The 17500-nt window shown below is 48.1% G+C and overlaps 2 protein-coding genes across 3 annotated transcripts in view; one reads left to right on the top strand and one right to left on the bottom strand.

The window, feature by feature from the left end:
- The window catches only part of LOC133012004 (diacylglycerol kinase theta), a 12649-nt gene extending 3046 nt beyond the window's left edge, over positions 1–9603 (bottom strand). Inside the window, exons 1-17 of the mRNA XM_061079960.1 lie at positions 9360–9603; positions 6329–6408; positions 5520–5619; positions 5301–5386; positions 5095–5220; positions 4553–4706; positions 4057–4125; positions 3518–3618; positions 2943–3154; positions 2532–2642; positions 2370–2464; positions 2098–2159; positions 1830–1980; positions 1495–1533; positions 1215–1330; positions 626–777; positions 320–468 (exon numbers count right to left, since the gene is read on the bottom strand). Coding sequence (XP_060935943.1) covers positions 320–468; positions 626–777; positions 1215–1330; positions 1495–1533; positions 1830–1980; positions 2098–2159; positions 2370–2464; positions 2532–2642; positions 2943–3154; positions 3518–3618; positions 4057–4125; positions 4553–4706; positions 5095–5220; positions 5301–5386; positions 5520–5619; positions 6329–6408; positions 9360–9603 — 2047 coding nt within the window. The remainder of the gene's footprint in view (positions 1–319; positions 469–625; positions 778–1214; positions 1331–1494; positions 1534–1829; positions 1981–2097; positions 2160–2369; positions 2465–2531; positions 2643–2942; positions 3155–3517; positions 3619–4056; positions 4126–4552; positions 4707–5094; positions 5221–5300; positions 5387–5519; positions 5620–6328; positions 6409–9359) is intronic.
- A 3990-nt stretch (positions 9604–13593) lies between these two features.
- mgat4b (alpha-1,3-mannosyl-glycoprotein 4-beta-N-acetylglucosaminyltransferase B) overlaps positions 13594–17500 on the top strand; it is a 33559-nt gene continuing 29652 nt past the window's right edge. For both annotated transcript variants that reach the window (XM_061079395.1, XM_061079394.1), the window contains exon 1: positions 13594–13743. In XM_061079395.1, coding sequence (XP_060935378.1) covers positions 13656–13743 — 88 coding nt within the window. In that variant the 5' untranslated portion in view covers positions 13594–13655. The remainder of the gene's footprint in view (positions 13744–17500) is intronic.

The raw sequence follows: 17500 nt of genomic DNA, 5'->3' as shown, positions 1-17500 counted from the left end.
AAGCCTCAGATTCTACCTCACGTGTCGATCGTTATGTGAAAAACAATAAACTCAGTGGCACCACCTAGTGGCGGAGAGGAGCATGAGCAAATAATCATTACTGTTCATAGTTCAAATAAGAACCAAGAAGAGTTAAGAAACATTAAATTCATGTTTCTATATTTAAAATCTTCAGGATAAATATCTTTTATGTTTTTTTTGATGAAAATCATCAGTTTTAAAAAGAGAATGTCGTTTGTCTTCTGGTGAAGATTCTCCAGGAAATGACATCACAGTAAGAACAAAGAGGAGAAGCTACAGAAGCTGCAGTTGGTCTGACCTGTTCCCAGAGGCACGATGCCGATGGGCGGCTCTCGACAGACCAGTTTGTGCCGGACGGCCTCCAGGACTCCCAGCACCCAGCCCAGCGTCCCGTCCCCCCCACAGACCAGCACCCGGAACCGGGGCACCTCCCTGAAGGTGTGGAGACTGCACCGGAGACGGAGAGCAGCAGCGTTAGAGACACGTCACACGAGGCTGCAGACCAACAAACGTCCTGATGACTGACCCGAGGACACGAGACAAACACACAAACACGTTTCAGGGTCCCACTCCCCGGACCGGACCCAGCACCTCCTGCTCTCACCCGGCCAGCAGTCCTCCGGTGGACATGTCAAAGACCTGATGGGGGTTCAGGAGCTTCCTGAAGCTGTAGAGCAGCTCGCGGCCCTTCAGGCCTCCGCTCCGCGGGTTGACGAACACCAGCAGGGGGCAGACGTCTGCAGCCAGTTTGTTGTGCTGAGCAACGACAACAGGGACGATCAGTGAAGAAGAGCCGACGCGTGGACGATGAGAGTTAATAAACTTTATCATATCTTATATTCTGTGTAGTTTATCTTTATCTCATGTTACAACTTTGACGTTTACCATCTCAGTTTTATGCTTTTACAGAAACTCTCTGTTCTGACGCCTCAATTCTTCTTTGAAAGTTGTTTTACTAATAAAGTTTATACCACACAACAGATGCCAAAAGTGACGTCAAATGATCCGGATCGCCCCCTGGTGGCTGGCTGCAGTATAGGTCCTAATCCATTCCTCCTCCATGTTAACTGACTGGACACTATAAACTATGCATGACGTCTTTTCCTGTTTTCTGTGTGACATCACTGATCATGTGACTTCTTACGGTTCTGAACATATTGGAGACGTTTGAGTGAATGTGAGGTTCTCGTTACCAGGATCTCTGGGACGACCAGAGACGTCAGCGTCTTGTTGTTGACAGACGTGTCTTTAGCCAACATGTAGATCCGCTCGGCTTCAGAGAAACACGAGACCTGCAGCACCACCGCACCTGAGCAGACACACACACACACACACACACACACACACACACACACACACACGCACACACACACACGCACACACACACACACACACATAAAGTCCCACCTGCAGCACTACAACAGGAAAGCTTTCATCTACGCTGCAGGGCGGTTGCCATGACGACCGTCTCACCTTGACTGGGGTAGAAGTGGGTGATGGTGACCAGGTGACCTGCAGAGATACAAAGGGGGAGGAGGGGGAGAGGTCATGACCTCAATAAGACGAGCGCTCACACACAAACTAGAATCTTCTAGAACTTGAAGTTCTTGAAATGTCGCTTTCACAATGAATGTGTGACGGAGAACCTGAAAACATGAAGCCTCCGGCCACAAGGTGTCACCAGAGAGTGAGAACAAACAAATAAACAAACACACAACGACACACTCGTAGCAGACAATTACACAGGTTGTAAATAAACCTGTCCGACCCAGTAACCTTTAACCCTCGACGACGGAGCTCAGACTCACTCTTGATGGTCAGCTGTTCCTGGATCAGCTGGGCGTACTCCTCTCTGGCCAGCAGGGGGGGCAGTCCTCCAATCAGCAGGTCGACCTGCACCGCCCGCTTCCTGTTCGCCACGACGTAGAACCGAGTCTGGTTCATCTGTCGCAGGGACAACTGCAGAGCGACGTAGAACATGCACTTCTAGTTCTATTCTCTTGCTTCTCCAACTCGTTTAATGCCTCCAGTTTAAAATGTTAAATATTTGAGACGTGCGGCTGCGTCTCCTCTCACCTTCCTGATCTCCTGCAGTTTGTCCAGAATCTTCTCCTGAGGCGTCAGCGTCTGTCTCTGCACTACAGGACAGGAGGAGAGGTCGTGACCTTCGGCTCTACTACGTCACTCAGTCACACGACTTCAACGGTTCAGAGAAAATTATATTTTGAGGCTGTGAGTAAATCCAGAGACCGTTAAATCATTTAAAATGTTTGTTTTCAGATCTGAGTTCCTCCGCTCGTCCGGGGGATTGAAACACGCTGGTGTTTGTTCTGTGGACGGACGCTCACCTTGCTTGCTGCTCATGAAAACCTCCAGAAGACTGAAGCTGGACTCGTCCTCCTCCTGGAACGACAGAGACGTCAGCTGCTCATTTATCGCCCAACTGCATTGTGGGTCATGTGACCTTGAGACTCTGCAGAAGATTAATTTATTCATCGGAGACTTTCCACGATGTATAAAAAATGTGTACCTGTCTGTCCAGCTGCCTGAGGACCTCAGTGAGGACTGAAGCTGCCGTGGCGTCCTTGGAGACGGAGACACGCACGGAAGCTGCACCCGACCTGAAAACACACAAACAGGTCAACATGTCAACAACCTGCCATGATGCGACTGCATCAAGGATGAATCAGCGATCATTTGAAAAACTTCATCTTAAATTTGGCTTGAACACAAACTTTTATAAACGTTAAAAGCAAAACTGTTCCTGATGCAAAATTCAGAGACTTTTCATTGACTGTCTTCACTTTCATTCTCTCAAAACATAACATGTGATCACTTCTGTCCGACCGTCTTTCTAAAGTCAGCACACAAACCAGCAGCGTCACATAAACGTCTGAACTCCGTTTCCCAGCATGCCTCACCTGGGCCAGCCGGCGTACACCTGGAGGACCTCAGCTCCTCGGGGTTTGGGCCTCAGCAGCCAGGCGTCGCCTCCGTCCTTCTGAGAGCTCCTGTTGTCGGGACCATTACGGTTCAGGATGTCGTCGCTATGGAGACGCTGCAGACCGCCGATCTCGTGCAGCTCGAAGTCCTGAGGCTCATCTGGGAGGTAGAAGGCCCTCAGTGCCGCCTCCTGCAGGATAACGCAGGTAGTGGAACTTTAATTTGTGTCTGAGCACAAAGAGGAATGAGCTGAAGAGTTCAGAGTTTATATTTTAATTAGTTTAGCTTCTGTCACATTCACTGGGGCATCGACTGAAGTAATAACTACTGTTACAAAACCAGCATGCTTTTATTTTGAAATACAGCTTCACGTTCATAGCTGCTGTGTGATCGATGTGCAAACATCTCAAATGTTCTTTTTTAGGTAAACCAAACAGTCTCCACTGGTAGTGAGCGTAGATATGATAGTGGTGTTAATGGTAGTAGAGTGTGCGTGCATGTGTGCGTGCGTGTGTGTGTGTGTGCGTTTTAGAGACAGAAGTCGAACCCTCACCACAACTTCCTCATTCCTTGTGGCTCGAAAAATGGAGACGAGTCTGAAGTAACTTCGTTTGACTGCATCATCGCCGTCGAACACCTTGAGAAACTGCTTACCTGTGACACACACACACACACACACACACACACACACACACACACACACACACACACACACACACACACACACACACACACACACACACACACACACACACACACACACACACACACACACACACACACACACACACACACACACACGAATGAAGATCTTCTATGTGTCTGTTCTGATGTTTCTACTGATTCAGCCTGATGATTAAATCCACACTGTGTAACTTTGACAGAGGAACAGCGCCCCCTGCAGCTAATGATTGATTCTGTTGGGCTCCATCTCAATGACGTTGCTCTGAGGAGCTTCAGTCTACATGGAACTATCTCCCAGACTGGAAACCTGATAACAACTGTTGATCCAGAGTTGTGATGTAACGTGAGAGTTTAGTTTGTTAAAACCAAGATTGTTAATGTTGTCGTCCACAGACTCTGAGAACGGACCTGACTCGGCAGCGGCCGGCTGAACGTCTTTACACCCCACCGCAGGCGGATCCACGTCATCGGAGTTATCTGATGGAAACAAGGGAGACTCAGTGTGAGGAGCATGTCAGGAACGTGTCAGGAACATGTCAGGAACATGTCAGGAACATGTCAGGAACATGTCAGGAACATGTCAGGAACATGTCAGGAACATGTCAGGAACGTGTCAGTGGTTTAGTTCACATCTGAAACAGTTTTTATCAAATTGTTCCTCTAAATCCGAGCTGAAAAAGCCTCATTATCACTTCCAAGCTCAGAGCAGCAGAGCGAAGGCTTCAGGAGACGATGCTTCTGCTTCTCACCCATTTTGTGTGTGCAGCCTCACAGAGGATGTGGTCAGGAGGTGTGTGTGTGTGTGCGTGTGCGTGTGCGTGTGCGTGTGTGTGTGTGTGTGTGTGCGTGTGCGTGTGCGTGTGCGTGTGTGTGTGTGTGTGTGTGTGTGCGTGTGTGTGTGTACCCAGCTCGGGGCTGCAGCTCTCTGTGATACGGTAGCAGTGCATCTTGCTGAAGTTCCTGGAGTGGAGCTGGACGCAGGCCGGGTGCAGCAGCATGCCGTGCAGACGCCCCACAGTGCACCCTGGTGGCACGCTGAGGTAACACGCCGCATGGCTCTGACCAGGGAAACAGAAACATTGAGTGTGAGCAGAATCATTAATGTAGTGATCAAGAAAACAAGATTCATCAAGAATGATTTGAGCCCAGATTTGATCCCTTTGAAAATACACCGTCTATCATGATGTGAAAATCACTGAATAACCTGTCGATCATATTATTGATTAATAATAAGTTGAATTCTCCAGTGTATATATATCAGAGCATTTATTAACTCATCCGTTTAAAGTTGATCGTTCTCTATTGTTCTGAAGGTCAGTTTGTGGTTGTAGAAACTTTGAGTCAGATTATGTGATCAGCTTGTATCTGATTGGTTGATTGACAGATATTTAACTGTTTTTTATTAATAACAATGATCGTCTGTGAAACGCTGTGACTGGTTCTCACCGTGATGCCGCACCACTCACACCTCATCCCGGCCAGGACGTCGGACGAGCCGCAGGAGCGCCGGCACACCTCACACCTCGCTGCCGACGCCAGGTTCCCCTCCCTCCAGTGGTGGGGAACCGTATCCTGCAGCAACAGGAAGTAGATCCTGTCAGTGAGAGTTCCTATTGGACTAGATGTTCTAACCTGTACAATGTGGGGCTCACCTGCTCCAGGGTCCCGTCCAGGTGACAGCGGCGGCAGTCGGCACAGGTGAACGTGGCACAGTCAGCGTGGACATGCAGCTCACACACTGAAACACACACACACACACACACACACACACACACACACACAGACACACACACACACACACACGTGTTTGAGTCTCATGTTGCTCCACAGAGTAACGGTGTGACCAGTGGAGATGTTTGAAGCGATCTGACCTTCGCAGCGCAGCGCCGTGTTTCCCTCCGTGTGTTTCCTGCAGACGCAGCAGAAACGTTTCTTCTGACCTGCCGGACCGAAGCAGTGAGCCACTGGCACCTGCAGGGGGCAGCGTAAGTACGCATAGCGTTAATGCAACTGAAAGAACAACAAAACATGTACAGATAGTACGTATAGTTACGCATTAAAAACCCAAAACAAGCTGCAACACTTGGTTCCTTCTGCTGCCACAAACCACAGATACATGACCGGTGTGAGGACGACCACACGTCTCCACTTCCTCCAGCATGAAGCCTAAATATCTCCGATACCCACGCTGCCCCCTGGTGGTGACGTCAGAGTGGAGCGAGGCATCGACAGACAGACGGACAGATTAATCTCTCATAAATGAGAAAAGGGAGGTGGAGATTTACTGGAGCTGTGGTGGTTACACTTTTATTTTTTCATTCATTAATCCAAATTTAAATCATAAAGTCCACAATGTGTCGCCAGTGAGGTTTATTTTTGTATATTATCATTAGTATTATGTAATAATATAAGAATCCAGTTTACTTGAACCCTTGATAACAGCTGAGCCGTGACTCAAACAACACATGTTACACAACAACACAACATGTGATCAAGCAGCAGCTCAGGTTCACGTAGGAATCCTGAAGCGTGAGGAGCAGGCGTCAGAAGGAAAACAGGCGAGAGCATTGATGGAACTCAGCGCTTCACTCTGGTGTTTACTGTCAGCAGTGATCAGTGCTGATCGATAAACACCATGTCTGTGTGTGTGTCTGTGTGTGTGTCTGTGTGTGTTACTCACCCGGACCTCACACGCAGTCACGCAGGAACAAACCGATCTCAGCGTCTTCAGACATTTCTCATGACACATGAAGTTACACACTGAGGAGACAGAGAGCATCACTGAGGGTCACTGCTGGAATGTGAGGAATTGAACAAAGAGGAGAAATCTTCTCCTCCTTTTATATAAAGTCGCAGGTTTATGGGTTTTCTCTTTGTTATTTTGTGTCTTTGAATATCGACAAATAACATTTATTCTCTGTGTAATTAAGAGTTTTCAGTATTTTAGTGAAACATCTTCTGAGCTGAATAATAAAAGAATTGAAACCAATAAGAAAAAACACTATAAATATGACTTTATAGGAGGTTTTCAGCTGAGGTCTAATCCGCTTCGTAGCTCCTCCCACGACCGCTCTGCCTCTAAGTGATGAACTGACATTTGGTTTGTGGTGTTTGTCGTCAGTTTGTCGCATTGTGGTGAAACTCACACTGAGTTCAACAGGATGTGTTGTTGTGATCTGGCTTCACTTAACCCAACATCATCTGAACAACAGAGCAAGTTATCAAGTGTCTCAGTCGCCTCATTGTTTAATAAAAGCTTTAGAGTCACAAAGAATCTTTGTTGAATTGAAAAGAAGTTCTAATGTATTTATTTATTTATTCTCTTTTAACACATGAAGATCTGTAACAGAAACCATTCTTCTCATCTATCAAGAAATCTGCTGACATTTATATTTCTCACTTTGCTGGAGCCTCAACTCTTTTGTCCCGGTCAGGATCCGGTAGCTGACCGATTGTCCAGTGATCTGATTGGTCAGCACCGGAGCGGGTTAGTGGTTCAGTTACCATGGTAACTAACCCCAGTAACAAGTGAACCAGCTTCATTAGACTGAAACTGTGACTGAAGCCTGAAGTTACCGGGATAACCTCAGATCCGGTCTGTCCTTTAAACATATCATTTAACTGATGCTCTTATCCAAAGCTACTTTGGACAAAAAAAAAAAAAACAAGAAGGCCAAAGGAAAGGACAGAGAAGGAGAGAGAGAAGGAGAGAGAGAAGGAGAGAGAGAAGGAGAGGAAGCCTTGTCAGTGACGCCATGGACACGCTGTGGACATGCCGTGGACACGCCGTGGACACGCCGTGTCCACGCCGTGGACACGCCGTGGACATGCCGTGGACACGCCGTGGACACGCCATGGACACGGTCATGATTCTCTCTGATTCTCCATCTCTTCTGAACCGACTCATTAAACATACTTCCTATCATAGCAGGTTACACCCCTCCCCCCCCCCTCACAAAGCAGGTAAAGTAAGAGGCTAGAAGAGGCTGACCAATCACAGCACAGTAGAGCAGCTGGCCAATCAGAGCAGACTTTATCTTAAAGAGACAGGAGCTGACACCAAGTGTTTGAGACAGAGGCTGAGAAGAGGAGCTGCAGCGATGGACGGTCGGAGGAACGAGGTTCTGAACATCACAGTCATGACTCGTTATGATAATAAACCTGAAGATGTCTCCTTAACTTATGGTTTTGTAGAAATCTAAACAAACTGGAGAAAACCCAATCTGGAGCTGGAGTCCTTCAGTTCAAAGTTTGGGATGAAGTCCAGGTGAATTCAGGAGCAGCGGCGCCACCATCCTGTCACTACTGCAACAACATGTTCTGACAGTGGAGCTTCTGAATGACCTCTTCTCCATAGCAACAGCCGCCGAGGCTCATGGGTAAAAAATCACTAGAACTATTGGCCACAACATGATGATGCACAGAAGTTTAAGAGCTGGACGAGCGTCAGGTTCAGGAGCCGTGGGAACATTCAGCTGCGGTCTGGTGACATCACAGGTTGTGTGAAGTGAAACGTTACACAATCCAGCTGCTGCTTCTAAAGCTGTGTGTGACCTGAGGATGCTCATGCCTCTGCTGTCACACACAGACACACACACACAGACACACACAAACACACTCACTCACACAGACACACACACACACACTCACACAAACACACACAAACACACTCACTCACACAGACACACACACACAAACACATTCTTCCAGCACTGAGCATCCCTGCCAGTCTCCTGTTGCCATGCCAACCGGAGGAAGTAAATCACGAGTTGATTGCACACACACACACCAACACACAAATCGTGCCCAGTAACACACTAGTTGCCCTTAATCTTGTGTGTGTGTGTGTGTGTTAAGTGTGTGTGTGTGTGTGTGTGTGTGTGTGTGTGTGTGTGTGTGTGTGTGTGTGTGTGTGTGTGTGTGTGTGTGTGTGTGTGTGTGTGTGTGTGTGTGTGTGTGTTTGTCTTGGATGTGCTCTTCAGTTCGACTGTTGAATTCATGATGAAGACGAGGCTTGGTGGGAAAGAAAAGGACAGAAAAGCAAAGAGAGTGATGAAGATGAAGAGGGAATGAAAGAAAAAGGAAAGAAAGAAGAAGCACAACGGCCAAAGGAAAGGAGAGGAGAGGAAAGGAAGGAGAAGGAAAGGAAACTGTAGAAAGGGAAAATAAGTGAAAACAAGAAGACCAAAGGAAAGGAGAGAGAAGGAGAGAGAAGGAGAGAGAGAGAAGGAGAGAGAAGGAGAGAGAAGGAGAGAGAAGGAGAGGAGAGAGAGAGGAGGAGAGAGAAGGAGAGAGAAGGAGAGGAGAGAGGACAGAGAAGCAGAGAGAGAAGGAGAGAGAAGGAGAGAGAAGGAGGTGACAGAGAAGGAGAAGAGAGAGAAGGAGAAGAGAGAGAAGGAGAAGAGAGAGAAGGAGAGGACAGAGAGGAGAGAGAAGGAGAGAGAAGGAGAGAGAAGGAGAGAGAAGGAGAGAGAAGGAGAGGAGAGAGGAGAGAGAAGGAGAGAGAAGGAGAGGAGAGAGAAGGACAGAGAAGGAGAGAGAAGGAGAGAGAAGGAGAGAGAAGGAGAGAGAAGGAGAGAGAAGGAGAGGAAGCCTCGTTAGTGACACTTTCCTCAGTTAGGATCACACCTGACCCTGGTCACGTGACCCAGGCTGGTTCCTCCGGGTCAGAGGTCAGAGGTCAGAGGAGCAAGGCAGCAGCAGGTCCTCACCTTCACACAGGAAGCCCACCAGGCCCCAGATGAAGTCGCTGCAGCTGTGGCAGAACGTGGGCTTGGTCAGCGTGACCCTCCGGAAGCAGTGGCCCGGTGCGGAGCTCTGGTGCCGGGACCGGAGCCCCGGGGACCGGAGCCCCGGGGACCGCCTCCTCCGCACGGCCAGCGGGCTCTCCGAGCTCTCCGAGCGGCCGGCCGCGGCCTCGGGGTCCGCCGGTCCGATCCGGCCCGAGTCCGCCATGTCTGCCCGCACTCACTCGCTCAGCGACCGGGGAAGGACCGCACAGGTCCCGGTTCTTGTGCAGAGGTCCCGGTTCTGGTGCAGAGACCCGGGTTGTGGTGCAGAGACCCGGGTTGTGGTGCAGAGACCCGGGTTAGGAGCCTCTCCAGCCCGGGAGGCGGGTCGCCTGCTCGGTGTGTCCCGGAGCTGTCCCCGCTTCACACGCTGCTTGTACCGGTCCGAGACAAGGGGCTGGTTTCCTGTTATTCACCCGGAGACAGGACGTGTGTCCGCGGCTGGACCGGCTCCTCGGGCTCGTGTGTCCGGCCGCTGAGCTCCGGGTCCTCGCGGTGAAGAGACGTCCACCTCGCCGGGATCAGAGCTCCTCCGCCCGGGGAGGAGGGCTCCGGGCCCGGGTGAGCCGCCGAGCTCCCGGCTCGGGGAAGCGGGACAAAGTGAAGAAATGTCCCGGTCACAGGAGGCTGGATCCAGCGGCTCCACAGCGGGAGCAGCACGCCACACCCCGGCTGGAAGGAGTCCAGAGGCCGGGCCGAGGGCCGAGGACACGCGGGAGGCAACAAGTGTGAGAGGCCGACACACGCTGCTCTCAGGCCGGGCTTCCTCGTCCTTCTCCCCGCAAGAGTCCTCGTCCTTCTCCGGGGAAGATTCCTCTTCCGCGTCAGAGTCTCCAACACTGATTTACTCCTCCCTCCTCCCTCCCTCCCTCCCTCCTCCTTCTCTCCATCACTCCTCCCTCCTCCTTCTCTCCATCACTCCTCCCTCCTCCTTCTCTCCATCACTCCTCCCTTATTCTCTCACTCCTTCTCTCATCCCTCCTCCTCTCCTTCCCTCGTTCTCTCCTTCCCTCCTTCTCTCCTACTCCTCCCTCCTCCTTCTCTCCATCACTCCTCCCTTATTCTCTCACTCCTTCTCTCATCCCTCCTCCTCTCCTTCCCTCGTTCTCTCCTACTCTCCCTCTCTCTTTCTCTCCTTCTCTCTTATTCCCGACTCCCCCTCCCTCCTTCTCTCCTACTCCCCATCCCTCCTTCGCTTCTTCCCTCCTACTCTCCCTCCCTCCTTCCCTCATTCTCTCCCTCTCTCCTTCCCTCCTTCTCTCCTTCCCTCCTTCTCTCCCTTCCTCCTTCTCTGCTACTCTCCCTCCTTTCTGTTTTCCTTCTCTCTCTCTCTCTCTCTCTCTCTCTCTCTCTCTCTCTCTCTCTCTCTCTCTCTCTCTCTCTCTCCCTCCATTCCTCCCTCTCTCTTTCTCACTTCTCTCTTTCCCTCCTCCCTCCCTCCTTCCTTCTCGGCCTCTTTCTCTTCCTTACTCTCTCCTCCCTCCTTCTCTCCATCACTCCTCCCTCCATCCCTCCGTCTCTCCTACTCTCCCTCTCTCTTTCTCTCCTTCTCTCTTATTCCCTACTCCCCCTCCCTCCTTCTCTCCTACTCTCCATCTCTCCTTCGCTTCTTCCCTCCTACTCTCCCTCCCTCCTTCCCTCATACTCTCCCTCTCTCCTTCTGTCCTTCTCTCATTCCCTCCTTCTCTCCCTTCCTCCTTCTCTCCTACTCTCCCTCCTTTCTTCTTTCTCTTTCTCTCTCTCTTCCTCCATTCCTCCCTCTCTCTTTCTCTCTTTCCCTCCTCCCTCCCTCCTTCCTTCTCGGCCTCTTTCTCTTTCCATCCATCCTGCCTCCTTCTCTCTTTCCATCCCTCTCTCCCTCCCTCCTTCTGTCCTTCTCTCAAGTGAATCGTTTCCTCACCAACGTGTTTCATTGTTTTCTTCTTGGTTTTGTCTGGTTATTGACATGTTACACGTAATTAATATGTAGACATGTTATTGACATGTTACACGTAATTAATATGTAGACATGTTATTGTCATACAACAGAGTGTAATAATAATAATAACAGTAAGTTTAAATCAACCTCAGCAGCAGCTCGAGCTTCTTTCTCTTGTTATGGGTCCCGTTTGTCAAGCAGCTCACGCTGAAAATAACAGCAACATTTTGTCACATTTAGCTTCAAACCATGTTTAAAAAACTGGTGTGAATTTTTGAGTCACTTTTTTGCACATTTACAACAATATTTGTCAACTAAGAGATATTTTAAATATTTAAATCCAAATGTTAAATGTTACACTTAAATGTGAAATCTAAATGCTAAATCTAAATGTGGAATTTAAATCTAAATGTGAAATCTAAATGTTTAATCTAAATCTAAATGTTAAATCTAAATGTTAAATCTAAATGTTAAATCTGAATCTAAATCTAAATGTTAAATCTAAATGTTAAATCTAAATCTAAATCTAAATGGTAAATCTAAATCTAAATCTAAATGTTAAATCTAAATGTTTCGGGTGAAACTAAATATTTAACTAATATGCAAATCAAATGCCGGTAACAGGAAGTAACAAACTAAAAGCTCCCTCTTGTGGCTGGCTATAGTGGCTACAGGTCATAAGTCCCGCATCCTTCATAGAAGTGACACTAAAAACTCAAAGTACATTTCAAATAAAGTTTATCCAAGCGTGTTTGTTATTTTATGTAGTGAATATCACGATAATCCATGTCCAGGAGTCCATTTCCCCGGATAAGATTTATTTCTTATTTGCCACTATAAACACACTTTGACCTCCTCGAGCTTTTATTTTGTGACTTCCTGTTACCGGCATTTGAATTTGCATATTAGTGAAATATTTAGTTTCACCCTGAACATTTAGATTTAACATTTAGATTTAGATTTAACATTTAGATTTAGATTCAGATTTAACATTTAGATTTAGATTCAGATTTAACATTTAGATTTAACATTTAGATTTAGATTAAACATTTAGATTTCACATTTAGATTAAACATTTAGATTTAGATTTAGCATTTAGATTTAACATTTAAGTGTAACATTTAACATTTGGATTTAAATATTTAAAATATCTCTAAGTTGACAAATATTGTTGTGAATGTGCAAAAAAGTGACTCTCAAAAATTCACACCAGTTTTTTAAACATGGTTTGAAGCTAAATGTGAGAAAATGTTGCTGTTATTTTCAGCGTGAGCTGCTTTACAAACGGGACCCATAACTTATTGTCTCAGAACAAACCTCCTCTCAGCAGCTGCAGATCTAAACCTGCACCTGCTGCACATGACCGCTAGAGGTCAGTGTGACTCAGCGGCAGCACCAGTTCAACAGGAAACTGATTCAGTCTCTGTCATGAATTCTGACTTCACATTAGTAAATCGAATTCATCTGAATTAATCTACTCTGTTTACATTTGAAGACACAGAACAATATCAAATAAAGTTTTGTAATTCTCTGACTGAGCTGCTTGGAAACATCGAATCATCATCATCATCATATTTAAATAAAGTTTATTGATCTTCATCTCCCTGCGCAGAGGGAATCGAACAAATCAATAAACACACACAGTTTGTTTTAAAACTGATTCTTCTACCGCCAGGAAAACACACGTTACTTTAATACTCGAGTATTTCTACTTGTGTTATTAAAATGTGTTTTTATCATCAGTTCTGTGAATATGATTCAGAAGATCAAGAGATCACGTGATTTCATGATGAACAAATAAAGTTCAATTGACTTGAATTCCCCCCCTCTCTCTCCCCTCTCACTCTCTCTCTCTCTCTCTGTCCCCCTTCCTCTCTCTCTCTCTCCCCTCTCTCTCTCTCTCTCTCTCCCCCCACTCTGTCCCCTCCCTCTCTCTCTCACTCTCTCTCTCTGTCCCCCTTCCTCTCTCTCTCTCTCTCCCCCCACTCTGTCCCCTCCCTCTCTCTCTCACTCTCTCTCCCTCTTCCCCTCTCCCCCTCTCTCTCGCTCTCTCCCCTTTCCTCTCTCTCTCTCTGTCTGTCTCTCTCTCTCTCTCTCTCTCTCTCTCCCCCTTCCTCTCTCTCTCTCTCTCTCTCTCAGTGTGCTTGCTGCTGCTCAGACAGTAACAGCTCCGCCCGCCCCTCTCTCTCTCTCTCTCTCTCTCTCTACCTGCCTCTCTCTCTCCTCCTCCTCCTCTCTCTCTCTCTCTGTCCCTGTCCTCCCCCTCTCGCTGCGGACATGCTCCCGGGTCTCCTCCGGAGATGAGGCTCCGGAACGTCTCCTTCCTGACGCTGTTGTTGTTCGGGCTGGTCTCGGTGTCCTGGTACACCGCCTTCAGCAGCTCCAGAGGTAAGACCACCCCCACCCCCCCCCCCTGGTACACCGCCTTCAGCAGCTCCAGAGGTAAGACCCCCACCCCCCCCCCCCTGGTACACCGCCTTCAGCAGCTCCAGAGGTAAGACCCCCACCCCCCTCCTTCCTCCGGTGTGTCCCGGTGACTGGATCCGAGCGCCCGGTCCGTCCCGTGTCCCCACCGGGCTGATGAGTATGATGAGGATGATGAAGATGATGAAGATGAGGGGGGGGGGGTACATGTTTTTATATTCTGCAGATTGAGACTCTGACGTGAGGCTGAGGTGAAGGGAGCGCTTGGTTCAGAGGGGGGGGGGGTAACACACGCTCGTGATGTGAGGGGAAGGTAATCAGGGGAGCGCTTGGTTTGCGATGCACCACATTCCAACTACGGGGGGCGGGGTCGAGGGGGGGGGTGCTTGAAGAGGGAAGCCGAGGTTCTGAGGTGTTGATGAAGGGAGCGCTCGGTTTAGAATGCATCAAATGCCAGCTGGGCGGGGAGGGTGTGAGGTGAGAACAGGGGCTGATGGGGGGTGAAAGTGTTTATGAAGGGAGCGCTTGATATGTGATGCTCCCCAGCTGAGGAGACACTGAGTGGGGAGAGAGGGAGGGATGTTTGATTTACATGCAGAAAAAAACAATGCTTCTGATGTGTGTGTGTGTGGGGGGGGGGGGGAGCACTTGATTTGTGATGCCCCTCAGGCTCTGTGATGGGGGGGGCTCTGGATGCAGCCGGGGTTGGTTTGATTTGTGTCTAGTTCCCAACATGTTGCAGGATAAAACGACTGTGTTGAGTAATCAAGGGTGCGCTTGGTTTGCGATGCTCCACTTGCCAGGTCATTAAAGTGGGACCAGAGAAGAGGGGAGGGGTGTGTTTGATTCTTCTGCGGGGTCACCCTGTGCTTTTAGCAAAGACATTGCAGGGAGCACTTGGTTTGTGATGTCTTGCAGGTTTGGAGGGATGAGAGGATGAAAGTCCGGGTGAGAGAGACGGGTGGAGCCGCTACACAGGTTAAGGGAGCGCTTGGTTTGGATGGCGAGATAAAGGTTCATCACCTGAGCTGCTGGAATGACGAAAAGGGAGCGCTTGGTTTGTGATGTGGTCAAGGAAACTTTAACACTTCAAGACCCAGGAGGGAGGAGACAGATCTGTGGGTTGTGTTTTGTTGTTGCTGCTCTGGGGGGGAGCGCTTGATTTAGGGACTAGAACAGGCTCAGTGTTGTGTGTGTGAGGGGGTGTTTTTACACAGGAAGTGACAGTTGCAACCTCAGGTCCATGGGAGCACTTGGTTCGTGAGGCCGGGTGGTGACAGAGGTTCCTGCAGCTGCTTGTTGTTGAATCAGTTTCTGCTTCAGAAACATGTGGCTGCGGAGGGAGCGCTTGGTTTATGACTCAGCTCACAGCAGGGTGCAGCTGGGGTCAGCTTCAGGCCCTGAGGTGGAGTCCGGGGCCTGGGGCCTCCTGAGGACAGGGAGCGCTTGGTTTGAGACGAATCAGGCAGGAAATGAGACGTGTTGATGACATCACTGATGGTTGATTTACAGTTGGTGTTGACGAGATGTCGTGTAGATGTGGTTGTGTAGATGTGGTTGTGTAGATGTGGTTGTGTAGATGTGGTTGTGTAGATGTAGTTGTGTAGATGTGGTTGTGTAGATGTGGTTGTGTATATCTGGTTGTGTAGATCTGGTTGTGTAGATCTTGTTGTGTAGATCTGGTTGTGTAGATCTGGTTGTGTAGATCTGGTAGTGTAGATCTGGTAGTGTAGATGTGGTTGTGTAGATGTTGTTGTGTAGATCTGGTTGTGTAGATCTGGTTGTGTAGATCTGGTTGTGTAGATCTGGTTGTGTAGATCTGGTTGTGTAGATCTGGTTGTGTAGATGTGGTTGTGTAGATGTGGTTGTGTAGATCTTGTTGTGTAGATGTTGTTGTGTAGATCTGGTTGTGTAGATCTGGTTGTGTAGATCTGGTAGTGTAGATCTGGTTGTGTAGATCTGGTTGTGTAGATCTGGTTGTGTAGATGTGGTTGTGTAGATGTGGTTGTGTAGATGTTGTTGTGTAGATCTGGTAGTGTAGATCTGGTTGTATAGATGTGGTTGTGTAGATCTGGTTGTGTAGATCTGGTTGTGTAGATCTGGTTGTGTAGATGTGGTTGTGTAGATCTGGTTGTGTAGATCTGGTTGTGTAGATCTGGTTGTATAGATGTTGTTGTGTAGATCTGGTAGTGTAGATCTGGTTGTGTAGATCTGGTTGTGTAGATGTGGTTGTGTAGATGTTGTGTAGATGTGGTTGTGTAGATGTTGTGTAGATGTGGTTGTGTAGATCTGGAGGCTCCCATGTGAACGAGTCGCTCTGACAGGTTCTGACTTGCTCAGCTTCAACGTGTCACATCTGTTGTGTGGTGTCATGTGTTGTGTTGTGTCACGCCTCTGGAGCGCTGGGCCGTCTGAACTCAAACACACAACATCTGGTTCAGTCGAACGCTGCGGACTTAATATTTTGAATAACTTCTTTTTAAACTGGGTTTGAAATGATTTAAAGATTGTTTTATGTTCTTGGTTAATACTTTCGTCCAGATGACCTGAGTGGACTTTGGGGTCAAAGGTCGGCACTGGGGTGAACTGAGTCGATTTCACAGGTCAAAGGTCACAGTGACCTCATACAAGTCTGGAAAACTGAAACTGCTCTGATTGGTGGAGACGAACAAACACATTGATTCTAGTTTGTTGTTCTTTCACTTCAGTCATTTCATATTTATATTTATTAATCTTAATTAAAAATAAATCTTCAGTTTATGAGAAAAGAGATAAAATCACTTCAACAGGATTTGACTTATTTATTGCAGCATGATTTCTAACTCTGTCAGTGAGTGTAAATACGTGTGTGTGTTTGTGTCACTCACTCACACACACTCACTCACACACACTCACTCACACACACTCACTCACTCACTCACACACACACACACACACACACCACAGCACACGGCTCATAGTGATTAGATGACACATCGGCCTCTTTCAACCTGGAAGTGAACATGCTCGGCCTTGTCCTGCTGTCACACACACACACACACACACACACACACACACACACACACACACACACACACACACACACACACACACACACACACATCCTGTGGTTCAACCCTCGTTGTTTGTTGCTCAGAACTTTTGTGTTGAACTTGACGAAGCTTCACTTTTCGTTGATGATTCTCTTCCTCAGGAAAGTGAGCAGCTGTTCGCAGGTTTGTTGAAACACAGGAAAACCTTTTAAAGATCGTTTTTTTCACCTCGTCATGCTCGATGTCACAAACATGTCGGAGACCGAGGCCCCGCCCCCTCACCTCACTGTCCTCACTGTGGCTTCTTGCATAATTCAGAGAAAAAATGGCTGCGGCACGTTTCCCTAAGATGTAAAAAACCATAAGGACACAAGCTTCACGACGTAGAAGAAGGACAGGTTGTTTGTGTGATTGTCCCGTTGAGCCGGGTGGTGACAATCGCTCTAATGCTGCCCCCTGTTAGTTTGGAGTATGACTTCGCCCGAGGTCAGAGGTCAGAGGTCAGAGGTCAGGTCCCTGACAACAGGCCTGATAACCCTCTGTTGAACCTGGAAGCCCTTCAGGTCACATGTTAGATTGACTCGGGTTTGGCTGATGCACTCAGGTTTACATATCTTACCAAGAGCCACATAAACACATTGAGCAACAGTAAATTAATGCAAATAAATATGCAGAGTTTGTATTTTCTT

This window comes from Limanda limanda, chromosome 10, assembly GCF_963576545.1.
Source record: "Limanda limanda chromosome 10, fLimLim1.1, whole genome shotgun sequence".
In the NCBI taxonomy this organism is placed as follows: Eukaryota; Metazoa; Chordata; class Actinopteri; order Pleuronectiformes; family Pleuronectidae; genus Limanda; species Limanda limanda.
Note: the sequence above shows the minus strand (reverse complement) of the source record. Positions and strands in the feature narration are given on the sequence as shown.